The sequence below is a fragment of the Rhodamnia argentea genome, chromosome 6 (genome assembly GCF_020921035.1).
Source record: "Rhodamnia argentea isolate NSW1041297 chromosome 6, ASM2092103v1, whole genome shotgun sequence".
Classification (NCBI taxonomy): Eukaryota; Viridiplantae; Streptophyta; class Magnoliopsida; order Myrtales; family Myrtaceae; genus Rhodamnia; species Rhodamnia argentea.
Genome location: NC_063155.1, coordinates 17488125 through 17512772, shown reverse-complemented (window position 1 = coordinate 17512772; position 24648 = coordinate 17488125). Strand labels below are relative to the sequence as shown.

At 39.3% G+C, this 24648-nt stretch overlaps 3 protein-coding genes across 5 annotated transcripts; 2 read left to right on the top strand and 1 right to left on the bottom strand.

Annotated features, from left to right (window-relative positions):
- The first annotated feature begins 276 nt into the window (after nt 1–276).
- Nucleotides 277–3478, top strand: LOC115751693 (F-box protein At1g55000). Its single transcript, XM_030689655.2, has 2 exons — nt 277–740; nt 2812–3478. Exons 1-2 carry the CDS (start codon nt 324–326, stop codon nt 3184–3186), a joined length of 792 nt encoding a protein of 263 aa, XP_030545515.1. The 5' UTR covers nt 277–323; the 3' UTR covers nt 3187–3478.
- Nucleotides 3479–5363: 1885 nt separating this feature from the next.
- On the top strand, nt 5364–23500 carry LOC115751670 (DNA polymerase zeta catalytic subunit). 3 transcript variants are annotated; one of them, XM_030689617.2, is made up of 24 exons: nt 5364–5667; nt 6614–6696; nt 7139–7196; nt 7518–7567; nt 7698–7810; nt 7900–7942; nt 9123–9191; nt 9315–9431; nt 9609–9771; nt 9851–9942; nt 10049–10468; nt 11246–12791; nt 13035–13262; nt 13339–13389; nt 13471–13817; nt 14375–14514; nt 15869–16460; nt 17272–17418; nt 18179–18454; nt 19732–19839; nt 20129–20334; nt 20682–20985; nt 21832–22449; nt 22914–23500. In XM_030689617.2, the coding sequence occupies exons 1-24, from the start codon at nt 5520–5522 to the stop codon at nt 23085–23087; spliced, it is 6093 nt and encodes a 2030-aa protein (XP_030545477.1). In that variant the 5' UTR covers nt 5364–5519; the 3' UTR covers nt 23088–23500. The 3 variants fall into 3 exon arrangements, with proteins under 3 accessions (XP_030545477.1, XP_048136377.1, XP_048136376.1); XM_048280420.1 differs by lacking the exon at nt 9315–9431; XM_048280419.1 differs by lacking the exon at nt 13339–13389.
- A 571-nt stretch (nt 23501–24071) lies between these two features.
- On the bottom strand, nt 24072–24473 carry LOC115751672 (auxin efflux carrier component 5-like). Its single transcript, XM_030689623.1, has one exon. It carries the CDS (start codon nt 24471–24473, stop codon nt 24072–24074), a length of 402 nt encoding a protein of 133 aa, XP_030545483.1.
- Nucleotides 24474–24648: the final 175 nt, after the last annotated feature.

The following is a 24648-nucleotide window of genomic DNA, read 5'->3' as shown; positions in this document are numbered from 1 at the left end:
TGGTGATTCCTAAGACAGTCCTTCATTACTCTAGTGGATCTTTTCAGATTCTTCTTGTTAGAAAACGACAGACAATGGCGTGGCCATTTGTGAAATGTGCGGGTAGCCTCCACATCAGGGGGACATTGCAACCGATTTCAAATTTTAGGGGAGACATTGCAAAGAATTAAAAAGTGAGGGGCAACTCGTAATAAATGCAAAAGCATGGGGAGGACAAGCGTGTTCACCCATATTCCAGCCATCTACGATCTACCATTCAAAACCAAAATCCAAAATTCCACCGTCAAACCGACTCCATAGACATTCCATCTCTCTCTATCTAAATGGGCTGCTGCGGCGACGACGACGACGGGGAACCCCCACTCCCTCCCCCTCCCGGGACCCCCAATCTTTCTCCGCCGTCATCCTCCGCCTCCTCCTCCACTGATTCCACCATTTCGCCGATGAACTCCCACTTCTCCGCCCTCACCTGCCGCGACACCCTCCGGCTCATCTTCGAGAAGCTCCCGGTCCCGGACCTAGCTCGCGCGAGCTGCGTCTGCCGAATCTGGAACTCGGTCGCCTCCGATCGGGGCATGGTCACTCGAGCCTTCGTAGCCCCCTGGAGGTTGAAGGAGGTGGTCGGCGTCCCCAGCTCGGGTAGCTTCTGGAGAGATAATGGCATAGGGAAGTTCGCGATCTCGCATTGGATTAAGCGCGGCGATAGCGTTGCGGGCCTAGCTGTGAAGTACTCCGTTCAGGTGATAGAGTTTCTGTCCCTTTTGCTGTATTAATTATAAGCAATACTGTCAATAATGTTCGCGGCGAAATGATGTTCTTAGTATACTTTACACGTTGCAAATGACATGCTTTGACGCTGCATTTGTGATGGAGATTCACTTTCAGCTGATTCCGAAGAACATATAGACCGCTTTTTCCATTTAAAGGTTAGCTAAAGGGGTGTATATAGCTACAGCTTTTGAAACTTTACGGAGAAAGATTCCTGATAGTGTCCTTCTGATGTTTGGAAGTCTTGTAGGTTTGCTCTGCATGTAGTCATGGGTAGACAGAGTCAGACGTAGGTAGGTCTGTTTGAGTGATGATGAGGTGGATGTAAGCTGGGAGCTTAATTGTGAATTTTCGTCATGAAATTTCGGGTGAGTTGCTTGGCTGATGGTTTAGAATCATTTGGTTTGCTCCTCCAGTTCCTTGGCGCTGAGAAAATGGGTCGAGATGGACTTGGTGCCTCTCATAATATGTGAACTACTTTGCGATCCATTACCTGAATTACATTGCTAAAACCGTGAATCCAAAGAAAGGGAAGTAAGATGGTGAATTTGATGAAATGAGTAAATTATTAGGTGACTAAGATCATTGATTGGTGAAGGACCTGTTGGTTGAGGGATGCTGTGAAGCTAGTGACTATTATCAGGTCTTTGCAGAGACTTTTTCTCCTTGAAGAACTTTCTGGTGTACCACCACCAAGTTGTGTAGCTACTGTTGATTGGTACAGAATTATTATACAGTTTTCACAGAATTTTGAGTGGTCGTATGCTTTCTTAACTATCAAAATTATGTCATGACTTATTCTACCAAACATTTTATCCCCTAGAGTCCCATTTTTAGTGATTCTCAAATGCTCACCAAGGATTATGGTAGAGTAGAGGACCCCCCTTTTATTTCTGTTCTTTACCTCTATGTATATCATTTTCTGTAGGTTTTCTTTTACTCTTTTTATACCTCCATCTGATAGGGTTCTGGCCTCTTTGAGGTTAGATTGGGTCATATACAATGAGAAGGAAAATGTTGACAAGATGCTAGATGATCTATATATCATTTGATGATGTTCATAGCTTCTATGTGCAAGCTGGTGGTTGGATGACTTCAATGTTGATGATATCCACTGAATGGAGTTAGCTATATGAACCAATTAACCTTGCTGCTCTATTTTGTACCAAAGAGGTCATAGGATAGATGCTCAATGGAATTTCCTGCAAAGCTTGTACATTCAATTTGCACTGGAGAAAGCCCAACTGAGTGACATATGAATTTGGTGATTTTGGGATAACTTAATTTATTGGCGAAGCCTAGAAAAAAGGAAAAGAAAACGGTTATGCTTGGAAGTCATTGTTGGGGTTTCTTCTGGAGGTGTGAGGAAGGTTGGGGCTAGAACATACATGTTCTGTCTTAGGGAGCATGGGGTTCTCTTCATGTCACACATTCTGCAATCTGTTCATGTGATAATGTATTGTTAACTTTGCCAAGCAAAAAGCATATCTGATTACTAATAGCAAAAGGATATGCTTGATTGACCAACATTAATATGTAAACACCATCTAGTAGCTCCCAGAACAGTTGGGGCTAGTAATAATGATGCTCAGATGTTGCGAATCGTCAGTATGTAATGATGGTTGATGCACTTTTGTGATGGTCATGATAGTTCCTGACTAAATAACACTTACACAGAAATAGCAGGTGATTCTGCAGAAATGGAGATGTTGATCCATGGAAATGGTTGAATACGAATCTCAAATTCTGATACCAGAACTTAATTGTTGGTGAAATTAGGAAATGAACGTGTATTTTCATGGAACATTGTGATGGTTGTAGTCATAATGATTCCTGAACAGTCAGAAATGATGTGTTGTGATCCATGATTTCGAGTCAGATCTCTGTGTGTTGACATTTTCGATCAACTGTTGGTAGAGACTTACGTTAAGAATGGCTCCCCTCAATTTTTCCTCCTGCTTCGAAGTTTCTTTCATGCATATCCTTTTTGTCCCTGTCTACACCGCATGTTACATGCTTAAAGAATTTTTTTCATGCTGTCAGGTCATGGACATAAAGCGCTTGAACAACATGATGAGTGACCATGGTATATATTCGAGGGAGAGGTTGTTAATCCCCATAAGCAACCCTGACATTCTTATCGATTCCACATGCTACATAGAGCGAGATAACCATGCAAAGAGGGAAGTTGCCATGCTTTATCCAGAAGGCGTGCGGGACATAGAGATAAGTTCTTTGTTAAAGAGGACATCCTCTGAACAAGGGAAGAAGAGAATACTCGACTCGCTCCGGAGGAGCATGCAGGTTGATGATGGGACTGCACAGTACTACTTGTCTATCTCTGATGGTGACCCAAGGGCAGCACTCTCTGAATTCTCCGAAGACATTAGGTGGGAGAGACAGGTGGGGTTGGCCTAATCTGAATGGTTAGGCATCGTCCTGGCTGCTTTAAAAGATGAAATGAATGGTGAAGGACCTTGAAGCAAGGAATTGGAATTGGAATTGGACCTATTTCTCCATGTGTATGAGTAACTTGTTTCCCACACTTTGTGGATACAGCATTGTAGAATGCACTTGTAATATGCATTTCATATGAAAATACAGTGTCCAAAAGGAAGAGGGTGACGGTGCCTTGTATGATTCTCTGATCAAGTGATCAACGTACATATGTTTAGCCATTTGCAAAGAAGCGGAGCATACGATTCAGTTATGTGTGGACTGACAATGTTTTACGAAGTAATTTGTGCGTGGATCGACTAATGTTTTAGCGAATAGTCCAAGGTGTTGATAAACTTTAGAGATGTAGCTATGGTTGGACAGTTTCTTTTGAATTGGGTGACTATGGCTGTGGGAGAAGTCTCTTGAAAGTTTGTTATTCAGGAGCGTCGCCACTGACCAGGACAGTTCTGGTGTTCCGTATTAGTAAGTTCATAAATATTTTTGAGTAACTTTTGAAAACAGTTTGTAAGATAAAGGCAAAATGGCACAAATAGTTGCTAAATTTTTTGCCTTACTTGTAATGTGTAACTTGTTCAATGTGATCTCTAAATTTTTGGTGCATGTTTAATTTTTTTTCTTTTTTTTTGGTAAGGTTGGTGCATGTTTAATTTAATCTATGGACTATATCAAAATGTTCACCATTGTCTCTAAATTTAAATTAATCGAAAGATAACATTTGATATTTTCATATAATATGAGACTATATTGAACATTTACCAAAATTTCAAGGATCACGCTGAATAAGTTGAAAGTTCGGGAACAACATTGTACATTGAGTTAGAGTTAATGACCACATTTGATAAGTTAAAAGTTTAAGGATGACATCGTCCATTGGATGAAAGTTTAGGGATTATTTGTGTCATTATCACTAAAACAAATGATCAGCGACTTATTTGGCTTTTGACATGTTTGTACCCACTTTTATAAAGGATACTGGGGTTTGTTTGATTGTTCCAAAATTATCATTTTTTTAATAATTTATAGATGTTAATTGGTGAAGCTTATTTTGGTCGTTAATGTCATTAGTTCTTTTATGAAATTACAAATCTTAATTTGAGCTACACACAAATTTTTCTCTGATTAAGTTATGAACTAGTTTTGTTCTACTTTAGGTTGCTTACCAATTTTTATTTTTTTTGTTTTGAAATGCTCGACGATTTCAACGACTTAGACATGTTTTCTTTGTGTGTGTGGAGCTTAGCAACCTGTTGAAATAACAAACTTCTATAAGGAGTAACCAACCTTAATTATGGTGATTTCCTAACTTTAACAAGGTTTCAAACTAATATATACTTTTATTTGAATCATTTACTTGTGTTTATTTGGTTTCTCTGAAATCACCAACTTCTATTAGAATTCACCTACGCTTATTTCCGTATCTTATGGACGTGTTGAATGACTAACTCTTATGCGAGATTACTTATCTTTTAATTCGAGTGACTACTCAATTTTTGTCCAATAAATTTTAACTAGTTTTAATTTGCAAACTTTACATGACTAACTTAACGGGGTTTATCAATTGTTTTGAAAATAACAACTGCTTCAATTGTTTATGATTTTTTTTTTTTTGCTAAGCTTTCAAAATTAGTTAATTTGGTATAGAAAGTTAGTAATGTGTTGGTAATTTGAACACTCTGGGAAGCTTATCTACCAACAGGGCTCATTTGTAAAATTTACAAACAATTGCCAATATGCTGTTAAATACGATAGGGGTGAAATCATTATTTTGTTGGTAATTTATCGATAACTATCTGAGCCCACTTATTAAATAAGCGAATAGTATATAATGGAATTTGACATTGGTAAAGTCTTTATTTCGTTGGCAAATTACTAGCAAATAAACGGGTTCACTTGTAAGATAAAATCGAAGATTATTGGATGATTCAGTTTTTAAATCACTAAAGTATAGACAAGTGGGCTTGTACAATTTCAAAAACAGTCGATAATCTACTAAATAATTTAAAATTTATAAAAATCATAATTTGGTTGCTAATAAATTGCTAATATGGTCGAATCTATCATTATACTAACTAAATCGGCCCAATGAGTTCTCGGTCAAAATTTTATGTTCCCGGGCTAGTGCACCGCAGCGAGAGGGAAAATGGGAAAGAGCTTGTAGAAGACGCTCTTAGTTTCGCGAAGCCAGGTTAACACCACACCAGAGCTCTGACCTCTTGCCTGCAATCGACTTTTGGCTAACCACGCAGTGGGTTTCGGCGTTTCGCGAGCAAGGGTCGTGGAAGGTTTCGCAAATGGAGACTCTTCCGACAGAAGATTCGCAGCCCAATACAGCGCCGGATTCGGAGGACTCCTCGATTTTCAGCGTCCGGATTGTGTCGATCGACTACTACATGGCGTCTCCGATCCCGGATTTCGATGTCTGTTACAGCAGCTTTCAAGGTACGGCAATTCTCGACTGTGGAAACATGGGCGTTAGTGGAAACAAGAAAACGAATGGAAAGACTCGTTTTTTCACTGTGCCCGTGATGGCGATAGATAGTCGCAGCTCAAGAACTTTGTTGGGTCTTTCTGTTTCATGGAGTTGTGGCTGAATTGGTCTCTTAGAACGTGTCTTGATATTGTCTTCTCCTAGGAACAACGGTGCTTTTGAAGTTATTCTATGTTTTCATAGCAATAATATGTATGCAACGTGTCTTTGGTAAAAATGAATGAGAGTCTCTTTTGTAGCATAATTTTTGTGTTCGATTCTTTACACTGTTAATTTTGTTGCTAAAGTAGGACTAAATCAATCACTGCATTGCAGACAAAAGTTTGATGGCTTTTTTCTTACGAGTGTGAGAAAAATGCTTGGCTTAGTGTTCTGTTATGAAGAACTTATCAGTTTGTCCGTGGATGTCTTATTTTGACTTCTTGTTAGGGCTGCTGGATCTATGTTAATTAATTTACTGGCATGGATATCCGTAGGGATTGATTGGAATTGTAGCGCGGAGTCATGGAATCAGCCCATCGGCATCTTTATAATTTGTTACTTGATTGGTTTGGTTGCTTAGAAAATCCAGAGAGTATTGAATGTTTTTCTAAATATTTGGTGGACACTGTTCAACTCACCGTCTTCTTCAGTAGGCTGATGATTACTTGTTCTTTGGAGCATGTAGTTGTCTTCATGATGGAGTTTTTGAAATTTTCTTTTTTGTTGCTGAAGCATAGACAAGAAGGTGGGCTTATAGTTTTTATGTGGCACAGTACCATGTCAATCTTTAGAATTCCGTGTGAGGATTTGACCTTTAAGTAGCAAAAGTGAAAATAACAGATGCAATTACTATGGAGTAGCTAGAAATTGCTACTTTTGTATGTTCATAATCTCGTTCATGATTGATTGATGAAGGTGAAAAAGTGAACGTGGTTCCTGTAATAAGAGTATATGGTTCAACTCCTGCTGGTCAAAAAACTTGCTTACATGTACATAAGGTGAGTGTAGTCCCTGTTTATTTGTAGTTTTTTAGTTGTTCCAAGTACTTGCTCCCGCCCTCCTCCCCCCAACCCCCTCTTTTCCCTTTTCTCTCTCGAGCTGTGGAGCAATAATTTCCTTCTTCCCAAGAAAGAATTTGAACCAGCATAGGTTTTACGGACTTAACTTTAGGTACAGGCTACAAGAGAAAAGGCAAATTCAGGTTGCAGAAACTTTCTTCCTATTTCTGCTTGCAAGAGGCAGCATATTGGCAACGATGTTCTTTCTCTGACTGGCTGGACACTAGTTGAATGTCTAAATAACAAATGAAGAGCTAAAATGGCCACAAGTAATCAGTTGCAAAAAGTACATGATGCTCATCCACTGCATATCTTATGAGGCAGAAATATGTTGTACATATTTCCTTCATACTGGTTCTAAACTATGTTTCTTTTCTTGTAGGCTTTACCCTATTTGTATGTACCATATGCAGATATTCCGATCCATCCAACATCTGAAGGTACTTATGCGTGTTACAAATGCTTAGACTGCTTTGTGCATATCCTGGTTTGAAGAAACTAATCAACATTTCTCTCAGTTTGCAATACCTCTATCGTGTAGCTCGTGTGTTTTCAGGGTGATATGTTCTTTTGGCAACGTGGCAATGGTTTCACATGGCCAGTTTTTGTCAATGTGCTTGCAATGTATTGTTGTTGTCGACTTAAACTCAATTTCTTTGAATTATACGTGCTTTCATATATTGAATTCATGTCCTTTTTTTAACTAGTTCTGATTGTTCTGATACTTCTTGGAATTAATTGGGCATCGTTGAATTGCACAGGGGATGCGTTTACAAATGCTGTAGCTCTAGCCATGGAGAAAGCCTTGAAGGTATAATTTTTCATTCTCCGAAAATTTTAAGGTTGTAGCTTTAACTTGCTTAATTGGTTTTCATGGGATTTTTTTGCATTATTCGTTTGCTAGTTTGTGTCTGTAAGTATTGTTTTGTGAGTTGCTACAGCTCAAAGGCAATGCAGGCATGAGACGGCAACATGTGCATGGTTGCAGCCTTGTACGAGCAAGGAGATTTTATGGTTATCATGCATCTGAAGAGCTGTTTGTCAAGATATACCTGTATCCGTAAGCGATGGCTTGTACTTATATATTTTTTTCCCTGAATATTACATCGAAACATCTTTGAGGCACCTTGACTGAAGCTTTAGCTATCATCCGCCTGACGTCTTGCGTGCTGCCAAGCTTCTTTTGGTATTCTTCTCTCTCTGTCAGTAGTGCCTTATTTTCCAGTGGAACTGGAATCTCTTTTGAATGCTAAACTGTTTTCATTGTTTTGCTCTAGATTTGGTACTTGTCATCTTCGGCTTCTTCACTTGCATGCCTTCGAGTGTTTCCATTGTTTCGAACTGGAGTGTGCATGCCTGAGAGGGTTTTTAACTGAATTTTTCTGTTATATCACAAAAGGAAAACATTTTCTATTCATATGTTATTCGGGGCATCCGAGAAATATATGGGTCAAACTATGGCAATTAAGTTTTGATGGAATGAGAGGCCTGAGAAAATTGGTCTATGTTTTGTTCTTCGATGGAATAATAAAACGTATTAGTGGAAGCCCACTAGTAATTGAACGTGCCCATTGGAGTATGTTTTGTTGAACGCTTTCTCAGATACCAATTCCTTCAGAAGGTCAAAGAAGTATCTTTTGGCTCATATGGTTTCACAATTTTTAACCTGCAACAGCACTCAACAAATCCCCTTTTTCCATCTCTTTTCAAAGGGTCAGAATCAGTCTGCTGCTGGTGGTGGTCAATTCTACAAGTCACATGCAGGAAAGTTTTCTTGAAAGAAAAGCTTGTAAATGGAGAAGTTAGTTTTGGTAAAAAAGGGAAAACTTCTGAATATCATGCTAACATTTCACGCAAATATCACTTTGCATAATCGAATTTTGAAATCCCCAAATTGCATCTTGGCCCCAAACTGCATAGTCTAAAGACCAAGTTGCCCTTCCTTCAACAAACTACAAAAAAGATTATCCCAAAATCATTTCCAAGTCCTAATCATCTCCACCAATCACACCAATCAAAGGCTTCACAGCCATCAGTCACTGTCTTTGGCCATGCCCTGGCTGTCTTCAACCTCTATTCCTCCCCCTTCCCCCCCTTCTCCCTCTCCCTCCCCAGTTCAATATCAATAACTCTCTCGAATTGGTGTTTTTAAAAGTAGTGGTTGCAAATTGGTATGTGCATGAAAATTTGGATGTATTTGGAATTGTCCCAAACGGTAATTTTCTATGAGGAAGGTTTTCTTTTGAGAAAAGCTTGTAATCAATATGTTAGTTTTGGCAAAAAAAAGTGTGTCATGTATTACAAGTTCCTGTAGTGATCTTTTTTCTCTATTTTTCTTTTATATATGGTCCAACATCGTTTTCCAGGGAGGGGCAGTATTTGACAGAAGTTTGCAGCCGCATGAATCGCATATTCCCTATCTTCTTCAGTTTTTGGTATGATCTTTTGACATTTGTTTATCTTTCTTTCTTATCCAAATTTTCCTTAATGCATCATGCCTAGACTTGCCATCTTTCATGCGTGTGTTTCTTGACGCACTTGAGGTTAACTAATGTCAGGTCGACTATAACTTATATGGGATGGGTCTTCTTCATCTAATGAGAATAAGGTTTCGACATCCAATACCAGATATTTTTGCCCCAAAGAGATGTAGTTACAATGATCAAGGAGGACAGGTGATGGCAAAGTCATATTGCTTGTTTGCTGCTTTTAAGTCATAATTATCTCCTCTTGTTTGGCAGATGCAATGCAAGATCGTCTTTCTTTTCATGCTTCATATTGTATATGGTTTTCATAATATACAGGTACGTATGTTTGTGGATAGTCAATGATACTTGGAAGTTCCTCATTAGGTTGTCTTGGCTAGGGATGCCCACCTGGAGACTCCTGTTTGGATATCATCTACGATCCCAGGAAGTTGGAGGTGGCAGCCTCTGGGTAGCTTGGATGCTTCGTCTGGAGACATGGCTAAACGTCAGAGCACGTGTGAACTGGAGGGAGATGCTGGCATAGATGGTTTGTTGTCTTTATTCAAGATATAAACATAGAGGCACTTCTTTTTCTCTTAATAAATTGCTTTCCCTGTTTGGTGCAGATATTGTCAACCAGCAGTTCAAAACATATACATCTCTTTCTCAAGCTCGTTCAGATGTGAAAATGGTCCAATCTCTTGTGCCAATTTGGGAGGTTTCCTTTTGTCCATTCTTTCAGCAGTTTAATTTAGATTAATGCAATAGTATTTTCCTTATCCATTACTTGCAAAGATGTTTTGATTAGGTTTCTATTCATATAGGAGGAATTTGAAAGGAGTGGGATGCACGAGGCAGCACTACCGCCTGATCCTGGAAAACCACGCCCTGAGGATGTTCTGAAAGTTCTCTCACGTGGTCTTGACTTGGAATACAAGCTGTTGGATCTCTGTTCAGGTGTTGTAAGTTCAAGCACCCCAGAGCGAAGTATGAGGCCGCTGAGCTTGAGAACAGCTCCCCTTGATGATGGCAATTTGACTGAGTTAGCCCGTGCCGAATCAAGTTATGCTGGTAGAGATCTTTTGCTGCATCTTGAGGAACAGGCTCTGAATGGTTTCCCCTCATCAACAGATTTGTTCTGTGGCGATAGAATGGTTGCAACATCCGTCAAAGAAAAAGCTGCATGTTATGAGTTGTTGAATGAAAATAGATCATCTCAACTGACACAACCATTGGGTGGGAAGGTAATATCATGGCTCTCGAGGTGTCTTTTCCTTAACATCAATGCTTTTTGGTGATTTTCATGTAAGCATTCTTTTGTTATCTTTCCTTTCCTTTTTGTATTGCATCTTGCTCATCCTTAGCTGGTTTATTCTACTGCCAATTATTGATATTTTCATCGTTTTCAGTTGCATGAAGCCAAGACAGTACCTTACCCACTTCCTCTTGCTTCTGTTACTCTGGTGTCTCCTCAGACTGACATAGGGTTGTTTTAGTATCCTCCTGGTGTAAATCTGTTTAAATTATCATTTGGCAGTTTTATTCTGTTTAATTAGGATAGAGAATACTTCATCTACTTTGTTGTTGAGCTATTTTGTATCAAGTGTTTTGTACTTGTTAGCTTTTCCTTTTCTTTTTCCTTGATATTGCCTCTTTCATATGGTGCTTGTTATGGCGTTGCATTGTACGAACAGCGAAGCCACTCGTACACTTTTTGTATTGGATTTCCGCTGTGGATCCTTACTGATCTTTTTTTCACCGCTCTTTTTGGCATCATGAGTGATCATCAATACTCATTTCCCCTTTCAAGCATCGCATCAAGGACTTATAAATCATTGTTGATCACTTAAGTCATTTTCTAGAATGTAAATTGGTGCAACTCACTGGCATGTAAAGGAATTTTTCTTTCCAGGGATAGCTTGGAGGCAATTAGTTTGTCATCGAGCAATAAGTCCGCTTTTAGCATGAGCGCAAAATCCTCTAATTCACTCATCCTGTTGTTATTTCTCTGTGCATTTTAGGTAGTAGATAAGGAAGTCCTTGGGCTTCTCAAATGGCTTGCCACATCCCAGGCTGCTGAAGACATAAACTCGGATGATGAACTTGTTCGAGAGACCATTCTGACTCCCCTTTTGCCCACAACAACTATTGATAAGGTGCTAGAAAAGGCTAATATCGAGTATGAGAGTGAGTCTCAGAAAGAGTGTCAGGACATTCTTGATTCAATCGAGGATACGAATGATTTTGGCAGTTCAAAGGAAAGAGGAACTTCTTCTGCTTATCCTGGTAGCCATTCCCAAGCTTCATCAGAGAAAAGTATTCCCCAAGTTGATGGCTCTAGTGATGGTTGTTGCGATTCTCCTTGTAATGGGTTGGAAGAAGGTTTATCTAAGATGGAGAAGAAGGTTGAACTTAAGAAATTCTTGCAGCAACAAGCTCTAGATAATAACAGCAAAAGTTCTTCCACTAAGAAAAGAAAGAACAGTTCATTATGGGGTAGTTTACCTTTTGCCATGATTCCCAAGGTCACAAACCACCCAGAGTTGATGAGTCTAAACATGAATGATGAATCTTCTGGGGGCTGTGAGGATCAAAATTTGGAATGTTCTAGTTCATACAGTCAGAGAAGGTTGGACTTTCTTTCTGATACACCAACAGAAAAAGCAGAATCAGATACTCATTTACGGGAAGCAAGCGTATTTGAGAGATGCTCTGTTCGAGATCTGATGAGGAAAAAGCGATGCCACCTTTCCAACCCCCTAGACTGCACTCCTCACAGTGGAAAAAGGGTAGATGTGTTTGCATGTCCTGAAGAGATAGACTTGCTTGAGCATGGCAATGAGGATGGCACAAGGCAGGTCAGATCATGTCCTGACTTTCAGATAGAGTCAAACGAGGCTTGTCAAGGAAATTTTAATGTATCTGGGACAGCACTAAATGGAGGATTCCTTCCAGTGGACGTAGTTAAAGTACCACAGCGGTCTTCCTCTGAGATGCATAATTCTTTACATCCATTGTTATTTAATGAAGTTAACGAGACTCGAGGGCCTGTCCTCAACAGTAAGTCAGCAACTTCTGATGTCTCCTCCTCCAGAGGTAATAAGCTATTAAGTAAGATGGAATATCACTCCCAGGACAAACTTTCTCCGGAAAAACTGCATTCAGTACGTGAGACAGCTAGTGCTACTGGATCTGAGATATATCACAGAAGTGTTCACTTAAAAAAAAGTGACCACGGGACAGGAAATCTGATGGCATGGAAGGCAATGCCGCATGAGAACCTTGAGGCCAATGAAGACACGAATTTTACACCGTTAAGAGAAAGCTTTGATCGTAGTGACGGTGAATTGGGACAAGATGTGGATTTCTCAAGGGCTGTCACCTTAATGCAGACAACTGTTGATGCATTAGAGAAACCTTCACCTTTAATTGCCATGACCCTCCGGGAGAAACCGCCTGTTGCTGACTGGGGTAATGAGGCTCCCGAACATCTAATGCCCCTGAATGGTAAAATTAAGCATTCTCACTCCATGGTCATGGAACATGATGGGCATGAAGGAACCTCAGGTTGGATGTTAGCACTTTTGGTACTTTCCGGTGACTCTAGATTATGTTTCAGTTTCTTAAATCATCAATGACTTTATGGCTAAATATTATAGCTTTTTGCTGACAAACTCATGTTGCCTCCTCAAGGGAGAGCTTTGGTACTTTCCGGTGACTCTAGATTATGTTTCAGTTTCTTAAATCATCAATGACTTTATGGCTAAATATTATAGCTTTTTGCTGACAAACTCATGTTGCCTCCTCAAGGGAGAGCTTTGGATGAAATTCCTCCATTCTTCGTCCAAGGCTTTAGAGAAGACAAAGAGGTTCAAAGTGGTGGCATTACGGATGGTGGCTCCAATTACAATCAAGAAGCTCATGTGGGTGTCCCTACTCACTATCAAAATGATGGCTCATGCTTATACCTTTTGACACCTGTAATTTCACCTCCTTCTGCTGATATCATAAATGACTGGCTATGGTGCAGTGAGAAAGGTAGTTCTCGTGCATAAAACAATCCATATATCTCGTTTCTCATGTTAGCCGTATAATATTTATGTTCTTACTTTAGGTGCTTCTGGAAAGAACTGTAGAGTATTGAAGGATTCTTTGCCTTTGGAAGGTAATTTGGTTATAAATGCTTTGCCATACTGGCAGTCTTGCAGTTCTGTTTCTTCAACTTAGTGGCTTGTGGTTTCTGCAGGATCTCCAGTCACCCCAATTCATTCACAAGAAACTTCCCAAGATGATGTCAATGGGATTGTGCCCGAATCTGGTTCTTTATCTCATTGTAAGCCTTCTATAATGCAAGTTAGTCAGGATAAGTGTGGAAAGCTAGAGGCGGAAGAGGAGTCATCTCATAGTGAGACAGCGACATTGTTCATCGATGGAAAAAGTACTGCTAGAGTGAAATCACACCACTGTTCTCAAGATATCTCGCAGATTTCAGGTCCAGACGGAAAATCCAGATCTACACCTTTCAGTCAATTAGGATTTCGAGATCCTGCAAGCACTGGGGGAGGGCAACAGCTTACATTATTGAGTATAGAGGTACATTTGACATGGTTTCTAATTTGATAAAAAAGTTGCTGGGAAATGGGCATTGATTCTGATAATTTATTAAGTGGTGGGTCAAGTCATCTGGATTTGATAGCACTAAAATTAAGGTTTGTGTACTAGAAAATTATTTAAAGGATTACCTTATGAGTAGAAATCATTTGATGTAGTTGTGAATAAATTTTGTAAGTAACTAAGGTACCCAAATGCTTGCAGATAGGGATCTACAGGATTTGCAACTTGTAATGTGGTAAATAAGATAATTCATTTGATGATATTTGACTGGAAAAGATATTGAACGATCTATCCTCCATATACATGATTTTCTGGATATTTACTGATGTTTCCTGAGGACGTTATGCATAACCTCTCCTTACAACAATTTCAAAATTACATTTGGGTGACGCTTGTACCTTCTACCCGTATTACCTACCTCTATAACTCAACGGTAAATTCTTGAAATTAGATTTAATCTATTTGGTTTTACCAGGTGATGTTTGAATTTTATTTTTTATTCTAACATTTGAATTGAATTTGATGCTTTGTGAAAGGTTCAAGCAGAATCTAGAGGAGATCTCCATCCAGATCCTCGATTTGACGCTATCAATATTGTAGCTCTTGCTGTTATGAATGATCAGGACTCTGTTACTGACGTATATGTGCTGGTTCACTGCAAAACTGATTGTCAAAGGTAAGATGCAGTTATGAGGTGATATGCATTTTCTCTGTTCTGATATTCTCTTCTTAGGGACTTCATGAACTGTGTTGTAGCTGCTCGACATGGAGAGTAGTGTTTTTGGCAGATTTGATGCTTCAAACAAATGGCCTCTTTTTCTAGAGATCCTACTTTCTTACCGTGATATCAATTTGCTAATAGGTCATACTATAGTAGGCAAGTTTGATTGCTGAACTCCAGCAATTTCTAGCGGAGAGTGGTAATGTTAGCAACTCTATATGGTGTTGAATTGTTAGGCAGTTAAGTGCTAACTTCTGTGCAAAATGAGTTTAGCATAGATGACAAAGCTTCAGTGGATATATGGACACTTGAGGAAGATAGTTTTGGAATAGGACGAAAAATATTGCCGGCCCAATTGAGGATAAGATTGGAGAAACTCTTTTAAGGTTATTGGCTGCATGAAACAATCGACATTGATTGATCCATTGAGAAGCTGTGACGTTATGATGGAGATGTAGGGTAAAAGGACAGGCAACTAAAATGACGTGAGTAGACTCCTGAAGGAAAGATATCAGATACTTCTATTTAGCGTGGTGTAAAAGGATCCATGTAATTGACCTCTGGCGGACAAGCTTGCTTGTTGTCATTGCATAACATATACACCTACGAGCAGCTTCTTTAGATGTCCTTAAATTGAAGTTTAACTTAAGCTGAGTAGGAAAACCTTCTATAAATTGAAGCAAAAGCTTGATGATTTATCATTTTTCAAATTACCCAGAATCAACTTTTTAGCAAAAATTAGTGCAGTTCACTTTTTCAGTTCCTTAGTTGAAATGAGGTTGTCTGCTTTTGATTTCTCAATCTACTGAAGTCCTTGCTTTTGTTATATGACCGGGGCAGATACAGGCACCACTTTGCTATTATGACATAGCTATCTGATTTTTAATCTATGACGTATGTGGCACTTCTACAAATAGGTAACCAGCTGCATTTTGTCAACTTAATAAACCCAGTTTTTTAGACGTCACTCTTTGGATCATTTTTCTTCTAAATTTTCCCGCTTTATTATTATATATTTCACATTTAAGTTGTGAGGACAAGATAAATTATTGCTTTACTCTGATATAAGCGCAGATTGTTAGTGATGATGTGGAGCATAGTTAAACTTAGTAGGCTGACAGTGTCACAAAGGAATCAAACTAGCATATCAATTCTAAGAGCTAAAAAAGGGTAATCCCTATATAGCACGTAACGTTGTGGACAAGGCTAATTTGTTGAGCCCTTTGGTATGTGCTGCAGTTAGTGTGACATGTGTGTTTCATGCTCTTGGATTAAATTATCCTTTTCTTGTTTCATTGTCATCTTGAAGGAGTCATGATGGAGTATCCAGCTGTGAGGTTTTAGTGTTTCCGCAAGAAAATCAATTGTTGACCCACTTTGCTAAGATTGTAAGCAAGCTTGATTCAGATATATTGGTGGGATGGGATGTTCAAGGTGCTTCTCTTGGTTATTTGGCTGAAAGGGCTTCATACCTGGGAATTGGTTTGCTTAATATGATATCTCGAGTTCCATCGGACAGCAAAGTTTTTTCTGGAGATTCAGAACTCATTGACGAAGGGATGCCAGAGAATGCACCAACTGAACCTTTGATGTTTGATTCCGTACAAACAGGAGGTGCTGTTATTGAAGATGAGTGGGGTAGAACCCATGCGAGCGGTCTTCATGTTGGTGGTCGAATTGTCTTAAATGTTTGGCGCTTGGTGCGTGGTGAAGTTAAGCACAATATGTATACAGTGGAAGCTATAGCTGAAGTTGTTTTGAGAAGGAAAATTCCCTCATTTCAGCACAAAGTACTGACAAAATGGTTCTCTAGTGGGCCTGGAAGAGCAAGATATCGTTGTCTTGAATACATGATCGAGAGAGCAAAGTTGAATGTAGAGATTATCAATCAACTTGACTTGGTATTTCTATGCAATCATATAGTTTCGTGGTTCAATTGATTATTTTCTCTCTCATATATGCATAACATTCGATGTTTCTTCTGTTCAAGTTTTCAATCTATTTTGTGTATCAAACCTAGTGGAAGGTTGTTTGTGTTTAAATAGTTCATATGAAATGAATGGGGGTAATTGCTCATAAAGAAGCTTGAGGAAGAGACACCTTATATATGGATGGCATTCCAGTCATAGAATTTTAGTTGGTGAAGTCAAGTGCTAAGCCGTTTACTGGAAAGTTAGATGAAGTTCTAAGCATTTCAGTTGGTTTGGTCAAATCCTAAATTGTTGTTAAAACGTGCATCAAGTCCTGAAATTTTACTGGCAAATGCATTATGAAGTCACCAAGGAGGCTATTTTTGGCTTCCAACTAGGCAATTCCTTATGCTATGATCGAAAGGATTTAATTACACTTCTAAAGAAAGGTTTAATACTTGATTGCACCAAATGGAAGGGTTATGGCATGATTGGATTTTGTACGCATGTTTTAAGATTTTAGATGAAACATTCCCTTTTTAATATATCGTCTCCATCATATATGCATAAACTTTCGATGTCCTGTGGTTCAAGCTTTTATTAATGTTCTGCCTCAAAGCTAGGTGGAAGAAGTCAATGGGGGTAATTGCTGATGAAGAAGCTTGAGGAGCTAGACGTCATGTGCAGATTGTTTTTAGTCTTAGAATCTTAGTTAATGAATAAACCATTACTTAGAGATCATTTGAGTTATAAACATTTCGTGGGCTTAAGTACATCTGCCTAATGTGGGAACTATTTGCAGGTCAACCGAACTGCAGAGCTTGCCCGCGTCTTTGGTATTGACTTTTTCTCTGTTCTTTCTCGAGGTTCACAATACCGTGTTGAATCTATGTTCCTCAGGTTGGCTCATACTCAAAACTACATTGCCATTTCGCCTGGGAATCAACAGGTACTAGTCATGCTGCAGAGATTAAAGAGATGATTTGTCTAATTTTGGGATGGAACGGATGTTTGCTTTCTATTTCGCAATGGCATCCCTTGGGCTTTTCCCTCTTATTTTCAATGGATTATCTCAAGCTCTTTCTAAGTATTTGGATCTGGCTGGCTGTTGAAAATGTATATGAAATTGTAATCAGCATGTTTTGCAGAGCCTTTAATGTATTTGTTTTGTATTCTGTATCAAAACTTTGGTGATTTCTTCTTTAGGTACTTTTCATCTTCTTTCCCTCTATCATGATAGATGTGAGAAAGGTACTGCATAATGTTTGAATAACGCACTTTACACCAAAAATATTACTCCGTGCAGACTCTCATCCCAAAAATCTTTCAATAACAATCCATAAGAGATGTCATAAGTTCATTCATAAGCAGTATATGGCCACCACTATCACCGCGTTTTTCTTTCTTAAAAAATGTCTGCCTTTCTGCTTTGTATTTGAGAGACCCTGTGCCAATGCAGAAGTATATTAGATTGTAGTGCTTATTTAAAAGTATGAAATGATTGGTTCAAATGCATTTTTATGGTGCTTTCTAGCTCTTCTACAATCTATCCATCTAGTGACTTTTAATTCTTTGATGATATTGTTTCTGTTCATTTGGTTGTTTTCCTTGTTTCTGGTAGACAATCCCACGTGTATTCTATATTATGTTCCTTCAGGGATTCTTATATCGACTTAACAAGACAGTGAACTCACCTTCTGGTTGATCAGGTTGCTTCACAACCTGCAATGGAGTGCTTACCACTGGTGATGGAACCAGAATCTGGTTTTTATGCAGATCCTGTGATTGTTTTGGATTTTCAGTCTCTATATCCATCAATGATAATCGCATACAATCTTTGCTTTTGCACATGCCTCGGAAAAGTTGTGCCTTCGAAGGCCAACACACTTGGAGTGGCTTCTTTTACAGCAGATCAATATGTTCTGCGAGATTTAAAAGATCAAATGCTGTTGACACCAAATGGTGTTATGTACGTGCCTCCAAAGGTAATTTAGGCTGTAAAGGAATTTGCTCTCTTTATATTTATAAATCATTGATCAATTTCATAACGGTTTAAGATTTTGGTTAAAAGGGGATCTAACATGTCTTAAAGGACTGTTCTAGAGTTTGAATCCTAACAATCGTCGTTTTTCTGCCTTTTTTATTTTTATTTCAAGTTCTATTGTTTCTATCTCAGGTTGTCTACTAGATGTGGCTACGTCCCTGTTCGTGTAAGGCCTGATTTAGATGCAGGAGTGTTATGACATATGCCATATACCTGCGTTAGGGGTAATGACACAAATAGTCATGAACTTTGGCCTAATGTGCAATGTGGTCCCCGACCTTCTTAAATTTGTTCAATGTGGTCCCTAAACTTTAGCCTAATGTGCAATGTCGTCCCTGAACTTTTAATTTGTTCAATGTAGTCCTTGGACTTTTGATAAATTTTCAATTTAGTCCTTGGACTGTATGAAAATATTCCATATTGTCCTTCCACTAATTCAAGTTCAGTGACAACAAAAAACACTTTCATACAGTCCAAGCACTAAATTTAACATGTACCAAAAGTCATTGGACCACATTGAACAAATTAAGAGTTTAGGGATAACATTGCACATTGAACTAAAGTTAAGGGACCGCATTGAACACAGTTAAAGTTGAAGGATTACATTGTACATTGGGCTAAAGTTACGGACCATTTGTGTCATTTACCCTTCTCGGCTTAAGCTTTTGGGAAGATAGTTATGGTCTTTAATATGCACCAACTTAAGGAAGTTTATTTGGTATATTCCATACACTGTTCTGGGTGTTCTTTAGTGCATAATTGCGACAATAAGAAGCATCTAGGAGGACATCCATCTGTGATTATAGAACTCCAGTTTGATATGCTTATGCAAATTGAGTGTCCTCACTCACGAAATTCCTAACTCATGAAAGGCCAGGCTCTTGGAAGGTATTCAGGATTAGTGGGCAGACTGATACTGGAAAGACTTGAGTACATATAATGTTCCATTGGCAGGCAAACTTGCGTTTAAGCAATAATATTGGTGATTTGATTGGTTCTATTTGCCAATTCCTGGGTTCTATATATGAAGGATTTAGTCTACTGTGATGTTGAATTTCTCTCTTGAAGGTCTATGGCTGCTTTTGTGTGGGTTAATGCAAGAGAGCTTATATTTTTTCTTTGGTTCTGAAGTAGAAATTGATTTTTAGTCGCATCCACTCTTCCTCTCGGAGATATCTTTGTAGAAGAAAAATATTCTAATAAACTGTCTTGATGCAGGTACGTAAGGGCATTCTGCCTCGTTTACTGGAGGAAATATTGTCAACCAGAATAATGGTAAAGCAAGCAATGAAAAGATTGGCATCTCCACAGCAAGTGCTTTACAGGGTAAGGCCTGGGCACCTATAAATTTATGACTGGAACCAGGTAGAAGCTTAGCTTGGCATGACTAGTTTTTTCACTTTTTTGTTCGAGGCAATTTCACCTTCCCCCTCCAATTTAAATGTTTGCTTGAAACTATGGTTTCTCGTGCCTTTTGACTCCTCTGTTCTATGTAGTTCACAGGTCAACATTTTGTATAAACATTGAAATTTTGACTGCTCTTGTTTTTCAAAATATGTTGTGAAATCATGAAAGGTGGATGAAAGGTGGTTAAGCAGCTCTTCTCTTGTTTCAGATTTTTAATGCGAGGCAACTTGCTTTGAAGCTAATAGCCAATGTGACTTATGGCTATACTGCTGCGGGTTTTAGTGGCCGCATGCCCTGTGCAGAGCTTGCAGATAGTATTGTTCAGTGTGGCCGCAGAACACTAGAAAATGCAATTTCCTTTGTAAATGCAAATGACAAGTGGAACGCAAAGGTTATCTATGGAGATACTGATAGGTAAAGACAGTCTATCTCTGAGAAAGATGTACATTTCGATGAACATTTTCAGGAATTTTAGTCCATGCCTGTTCCTGTACGTCGACCGTCACCTTCAAGACTAAAAAGTTGTGATTTGTGAGATGATATAAACACCACTTTAGGAGTTCCGGAGGTTCACTATAAGTTGTTTCCTCGTTTATCTGGTTGTAACATTAACTGGTCCAATGCTGATTTAATTCAGGAGTCTTTCCCACTCCGGATTTTTTTGATGGAAAATGAACTCGTAGTGCCTAATCTAGACAGATAAGAACCTTATGATAATATACGTGCAAGTGATAATTTTTTTTCCTTTTTTTTGTGCATAGTATGTTTGTCCTCTTGAAAGGACGAACTGTCAAGGATGCTTTTCGAATTGGTCAAGAGATTGTCTCTGCAGTAAATGAGATGAATCCAAATCCAGTTGCTTTGAAGATGGAGAAAGTCTATCACCCTTGTTTCCTCCTTACAAAGAAACGTTACGTAGGTTACAGCTATGAGACTCCCAACCAAGTAGAACCTCTTTTTGATGCCAAAGGTATCGAAACAGTACGCAGAGATACATGTGGAGCAGTTGCCAAAACTATGGAGCAATCTTTGAGGATCTATTTTGAGCATCAAGACATTTCCAAGGTAAAGTCTTACCTGTTCTCTTCTTCCTGTGGATGTTTTCTCCTTATTTTGAACTTTTTTCTTGAGTGAACTCTTAGGACTCATATGTCCAAATATTTTCCTGATAAGTATTGAACTTGAGCAGATTGGTCTTCTTCTTTTCCTTGGAGTTCAAGTTGAAGAACTTGTAAAGTTAGACATTGTGATCTTGGAGTTTATCTTGTTCAGTCATAAATGGAAGGAAAGGAGATTCATACCATTTGATATGTGCACTCGTTTATCCATATGTACCATCTAGACCAGATGAAATTACATAATACTGTTCAAATTACTAAGACGACACTTCTCAAGTCTGCACCTGGTTCATTCGTTTACTCTTTTATGCGCCGGTTGAAGGTGCCAATATATCTCTCTATTGAGGATTTATACCACATGCACATAATAGAAAAGGCTTCCTAATTATGGTGGCAGATGGATTATGTGTCTGTCTAAAACCATACTAATTATAGGAGTTTGAACTCTTTAGTACAGACTTATTATCTCTGTGAATTGAAACAAGTAAATGTACATGTCTGTCTACTTATTCTCACGTGATTATTACACAATAGGGGTTTCAATGGTTCTACTGAACTCCGACTATTTCCAAAGAATGCTTATGATCTGTAGTACCATAATCTTTCAAACAGATGGGGATTCTGTTGATTCAGAATTGAACATTGGAGAAGTTGGTAATCTGAGTGATCCAATTTATTTGATGTTTCTGGAATGCTTACTTGCTCATCCCCTTTTTTGTTCAGCTAGAGGCATTGCTTAAAAAGGTGATTTGTAGATTTTTAAGCGCTCCTTCATATTGCTCTCTTTGCACAGGTTAAGGTATATTTATACCGCCAGTGGACAAGGATTCTGTCTGGAAGGGTATGTCTTCAGGATTTTGTTTTTGCGAAGGAAGTTCGATTAGGTACTTACAGTACAAGGCCTTCGTCATCACTCCCACCTGCAGCAATTGTTGCAACAAAGGCAATGAGAGTCGATCCCAGGGCAGAACCACGTTATGCGGAAAGAATACCATATGTTGTTGTCCATGGGGAGCCAGGGGCACGCTTAGTGGATATGGTTGTTGATCCCATGGAGGTTTTGGAGATTGATTCACCTCTTCGACTCAATGAACTGTATTATATAAAGAAGCAGATTATTCCAGCTTTGCAGCGAGTATTTGGACTTGTTGGTGCTGATCTAAACAAATGGTTTTCAGAGATGCCCCGTCCTATTAGGGAAAATTTTGCAAAACGTCCCATTAGTTCACCTAATCCACAGCGAAAACGAATTGATTTCTACTATCTTTCGAAACATTGTATACTTTGTGGTGAGCTGGTCCCGACATCAACGTATTTGTGCAATAAATGTTCACACAAGAGGCCAGCTGCTGCAACAGCTTTAGTTGGAAGGACATCAAGAGTGGAGAGAGAGATGCAACATCTTGCTGCAGTGAGTATTTTTATCTGCACTATAAAGTTTTCTGGGAATTGGCATTTAGTTTGGTGTCTCATCTGCCCATCTGAGTGCATTCTAGCGATGATGTTGCTGACTTCATCCTGCTAGATAATTCACTGAATTATAAAATCTTTTCTTATATAATTGCTGTACCAATGGTTGAGCAGTAAGTCTCTTACTATTTTCGACAGATGACGCTCTTATTCACTTACACTCTCGTGCCTGCCTTTTCTGTTCTGTCTTAAGAAGTACTTTAACCTTTTCCTATTTAACTGTCTACCCAGTGTAAATTTCCTCTCTCTACTGTCTTCTAATCAAGAATTGGAATATATGGAGTTTCCATATGCATGCAGAATCCCCTGTGGCAGCATTTTTCCATCTTTCGGCTGTAATCTTATTTAGCAATATGAATGAGCTCGCAGCTGCTTCACATCATATTATTTGAATTATCAATGCAGATTTGTCGGCATTGTGGTGGCGGGGACTGGATTTTGGAAAGTGGAGTGAAGTGCACTTCACTCGCTTGTCCAGTGTTCTACGAGAGGCTCAAAGTTCAGAAAGAGCTTCGAGGCCTTTCCGCCGTGACCAATGAGGCAGGCTTGCACCCGAAGTGTATGGTGGAGTGGTTTTGATTTTTGACCACAAAAGTCAGGTACCCTTTTGAGAGTGAACAGGATCAACGAAGTGCCAGAATCTTTGCCGCTTTCAGCTGTCAGTGGATTCGCTTTCTGTTTCTTGTCAAGGTTCTCAGTTTGTTGGTGTGAAGTCGTCGTTGAACTTTCATCCCTCGAATCTGTCGATTCATCTGAAGTTGGTTGAGGGGATAGAAGAGCATGTAAGCCTAGGTTGTGATGTTCAAACATCGAAGAGGACAACGAAGGACTCGTCCTCCTGCTTCTCATGGCGAGCCCTGAGCTGGAGGACACTCGGGCTTTTTCAAAGCAAATGAGTTTAACCAGCCGACGGTGCTTTGAGTTCGCACGGGGAGCTGCTGCGAATTGGCTGCATGTGCAATTAGAGAGATCTGTAAATGTGTGTACAACACTAGGGAAAAGGAAAAAAGTTGGTCGTTTTTCTGTTGTAAATTTGTAATCATGACATTGTTATCAGCTAATGTATAATACCAAAAGCACAGTTGAATTGAATTGCAGTCTTTGCTCGAAAAATTTGAAGTAACAAGAGGAGGGAGAGGCTGCCCTATAGTAGCTTCATCTCATCCACTTATCTTAAAGATTTGACACTATCAAACTCATTCAGCAGTACTAAAAGCCCAGTTTAATGTCTGTTTTATATTCTGTATCAAGACATTTCATCCTTCTGCAAAACATAAACGAAAAATTGAGAAGGGACGTGGACTGAGAACACACCATCTGCTGATATCTAGAGCGTCTAGACCGAGGGCGAAGTACTCGAAAGAATTCGTAGGAGGGGTCATTTCATTTTTGGATTTGGACCAAACAGGTTCAAGAGATGAGAGGATTAAGGATACCCACTAGAAAGGCTAATCCAATCCATAATGGCGTGCCAGAAAATAAAACATTTTTTTTCCTCCACCAGTGAAGAGCTTGTTCTTTTTTATTTTTGGTCGAAAGTGAAGAGCTTGATCTAGAGAGAGATTACATAAAGAATGATACAGAATGCGCCACAAGAATAATCGCGAGCCACACGATCGCCTGGATCACCAGGTCCACGCCTAACGAGCCGTACATGGCCTTGACAGGGGGACGCCGGCGGCGAGTGAGTTGGTCAGCGTGCACGGCGGCGAGAAGCTGGTGATGGACCAGCCATAGCTCGCCTTGGTGCTGCACTTGGCCCCAAAACGCGAGCACCACCACGACTATGATGACCTTGGAGACCAACGTCGGCAGCAATGAACATGTAATCCCAGGGATCGACATGGACCGCGAACTCGTAGGAGAAGAGAGAGGAAGGGCGAAGTAGCAAACGAGCCGATTCATCGCGTCGCACTGGTCCGGCGTGAAGATATTCCACCACTTCACGGACCTGTAGCCCAACATCAACGGCTAACGGGCGATAATACGAACTACTTTTCCGAGGTATCAAAAGTCGTGAATCTGACAAATCCGAAAAATAAATGATTCGGAGAACATTCTCTTAGAGAAATGATTGGTTCTGCAATTAATCAATAAGAGATGTTGTTCATTGTTTTTTTTTTGGTAAGGAGAGATGTTG

Excerpts from the sequence above, each read along its gene's own strand:
- LOC115751693 (XM_030689655.2), top strand. The coding sequence starts at position 324 with ATGGGCTGCTGCGGCGACGACGACGACGGGGAACCCCCACTCCCTCCC. Across the intron at positions 741-2,811 it reads CTGTGAAGTACTCCGTTCAG|GTCATGGACATAAAGCGCTT; the intron begins GTGATAGAGTTT and ends TCATGCTGTCAG.
- LOC115751670 (XM_030689617.2), top strand. The coding sequence starts at position 5,520 with ATGGAGACTCTTCCGACAGAAGATTCGCAGCCCAATACAGCGCCGGAT. Across the intron at positions 6,697-7,138 it reads CTTGCTTACATGTACATAAG|GCTTTACCCTATTTGTATGT; the intron begins GTGAGTGTAGTC and ends CTTTTCTTGTAG. Across the intron at positions 22,450-22,913 it reads AGATGCAACATCTTGCTGCA|ATTTGTCGGCATTGTGGTGG; the intron begins GTGAGTATTTTT and ends TTATCAATGCAG.
- LOC115751672 (XM_030689623.1), bottom strand. The coding sequence starts at position 24,473 with ATGTTGGGCTACAGGTCCGTGAAGTGGTGGAATATCTTCACGCCGGAC.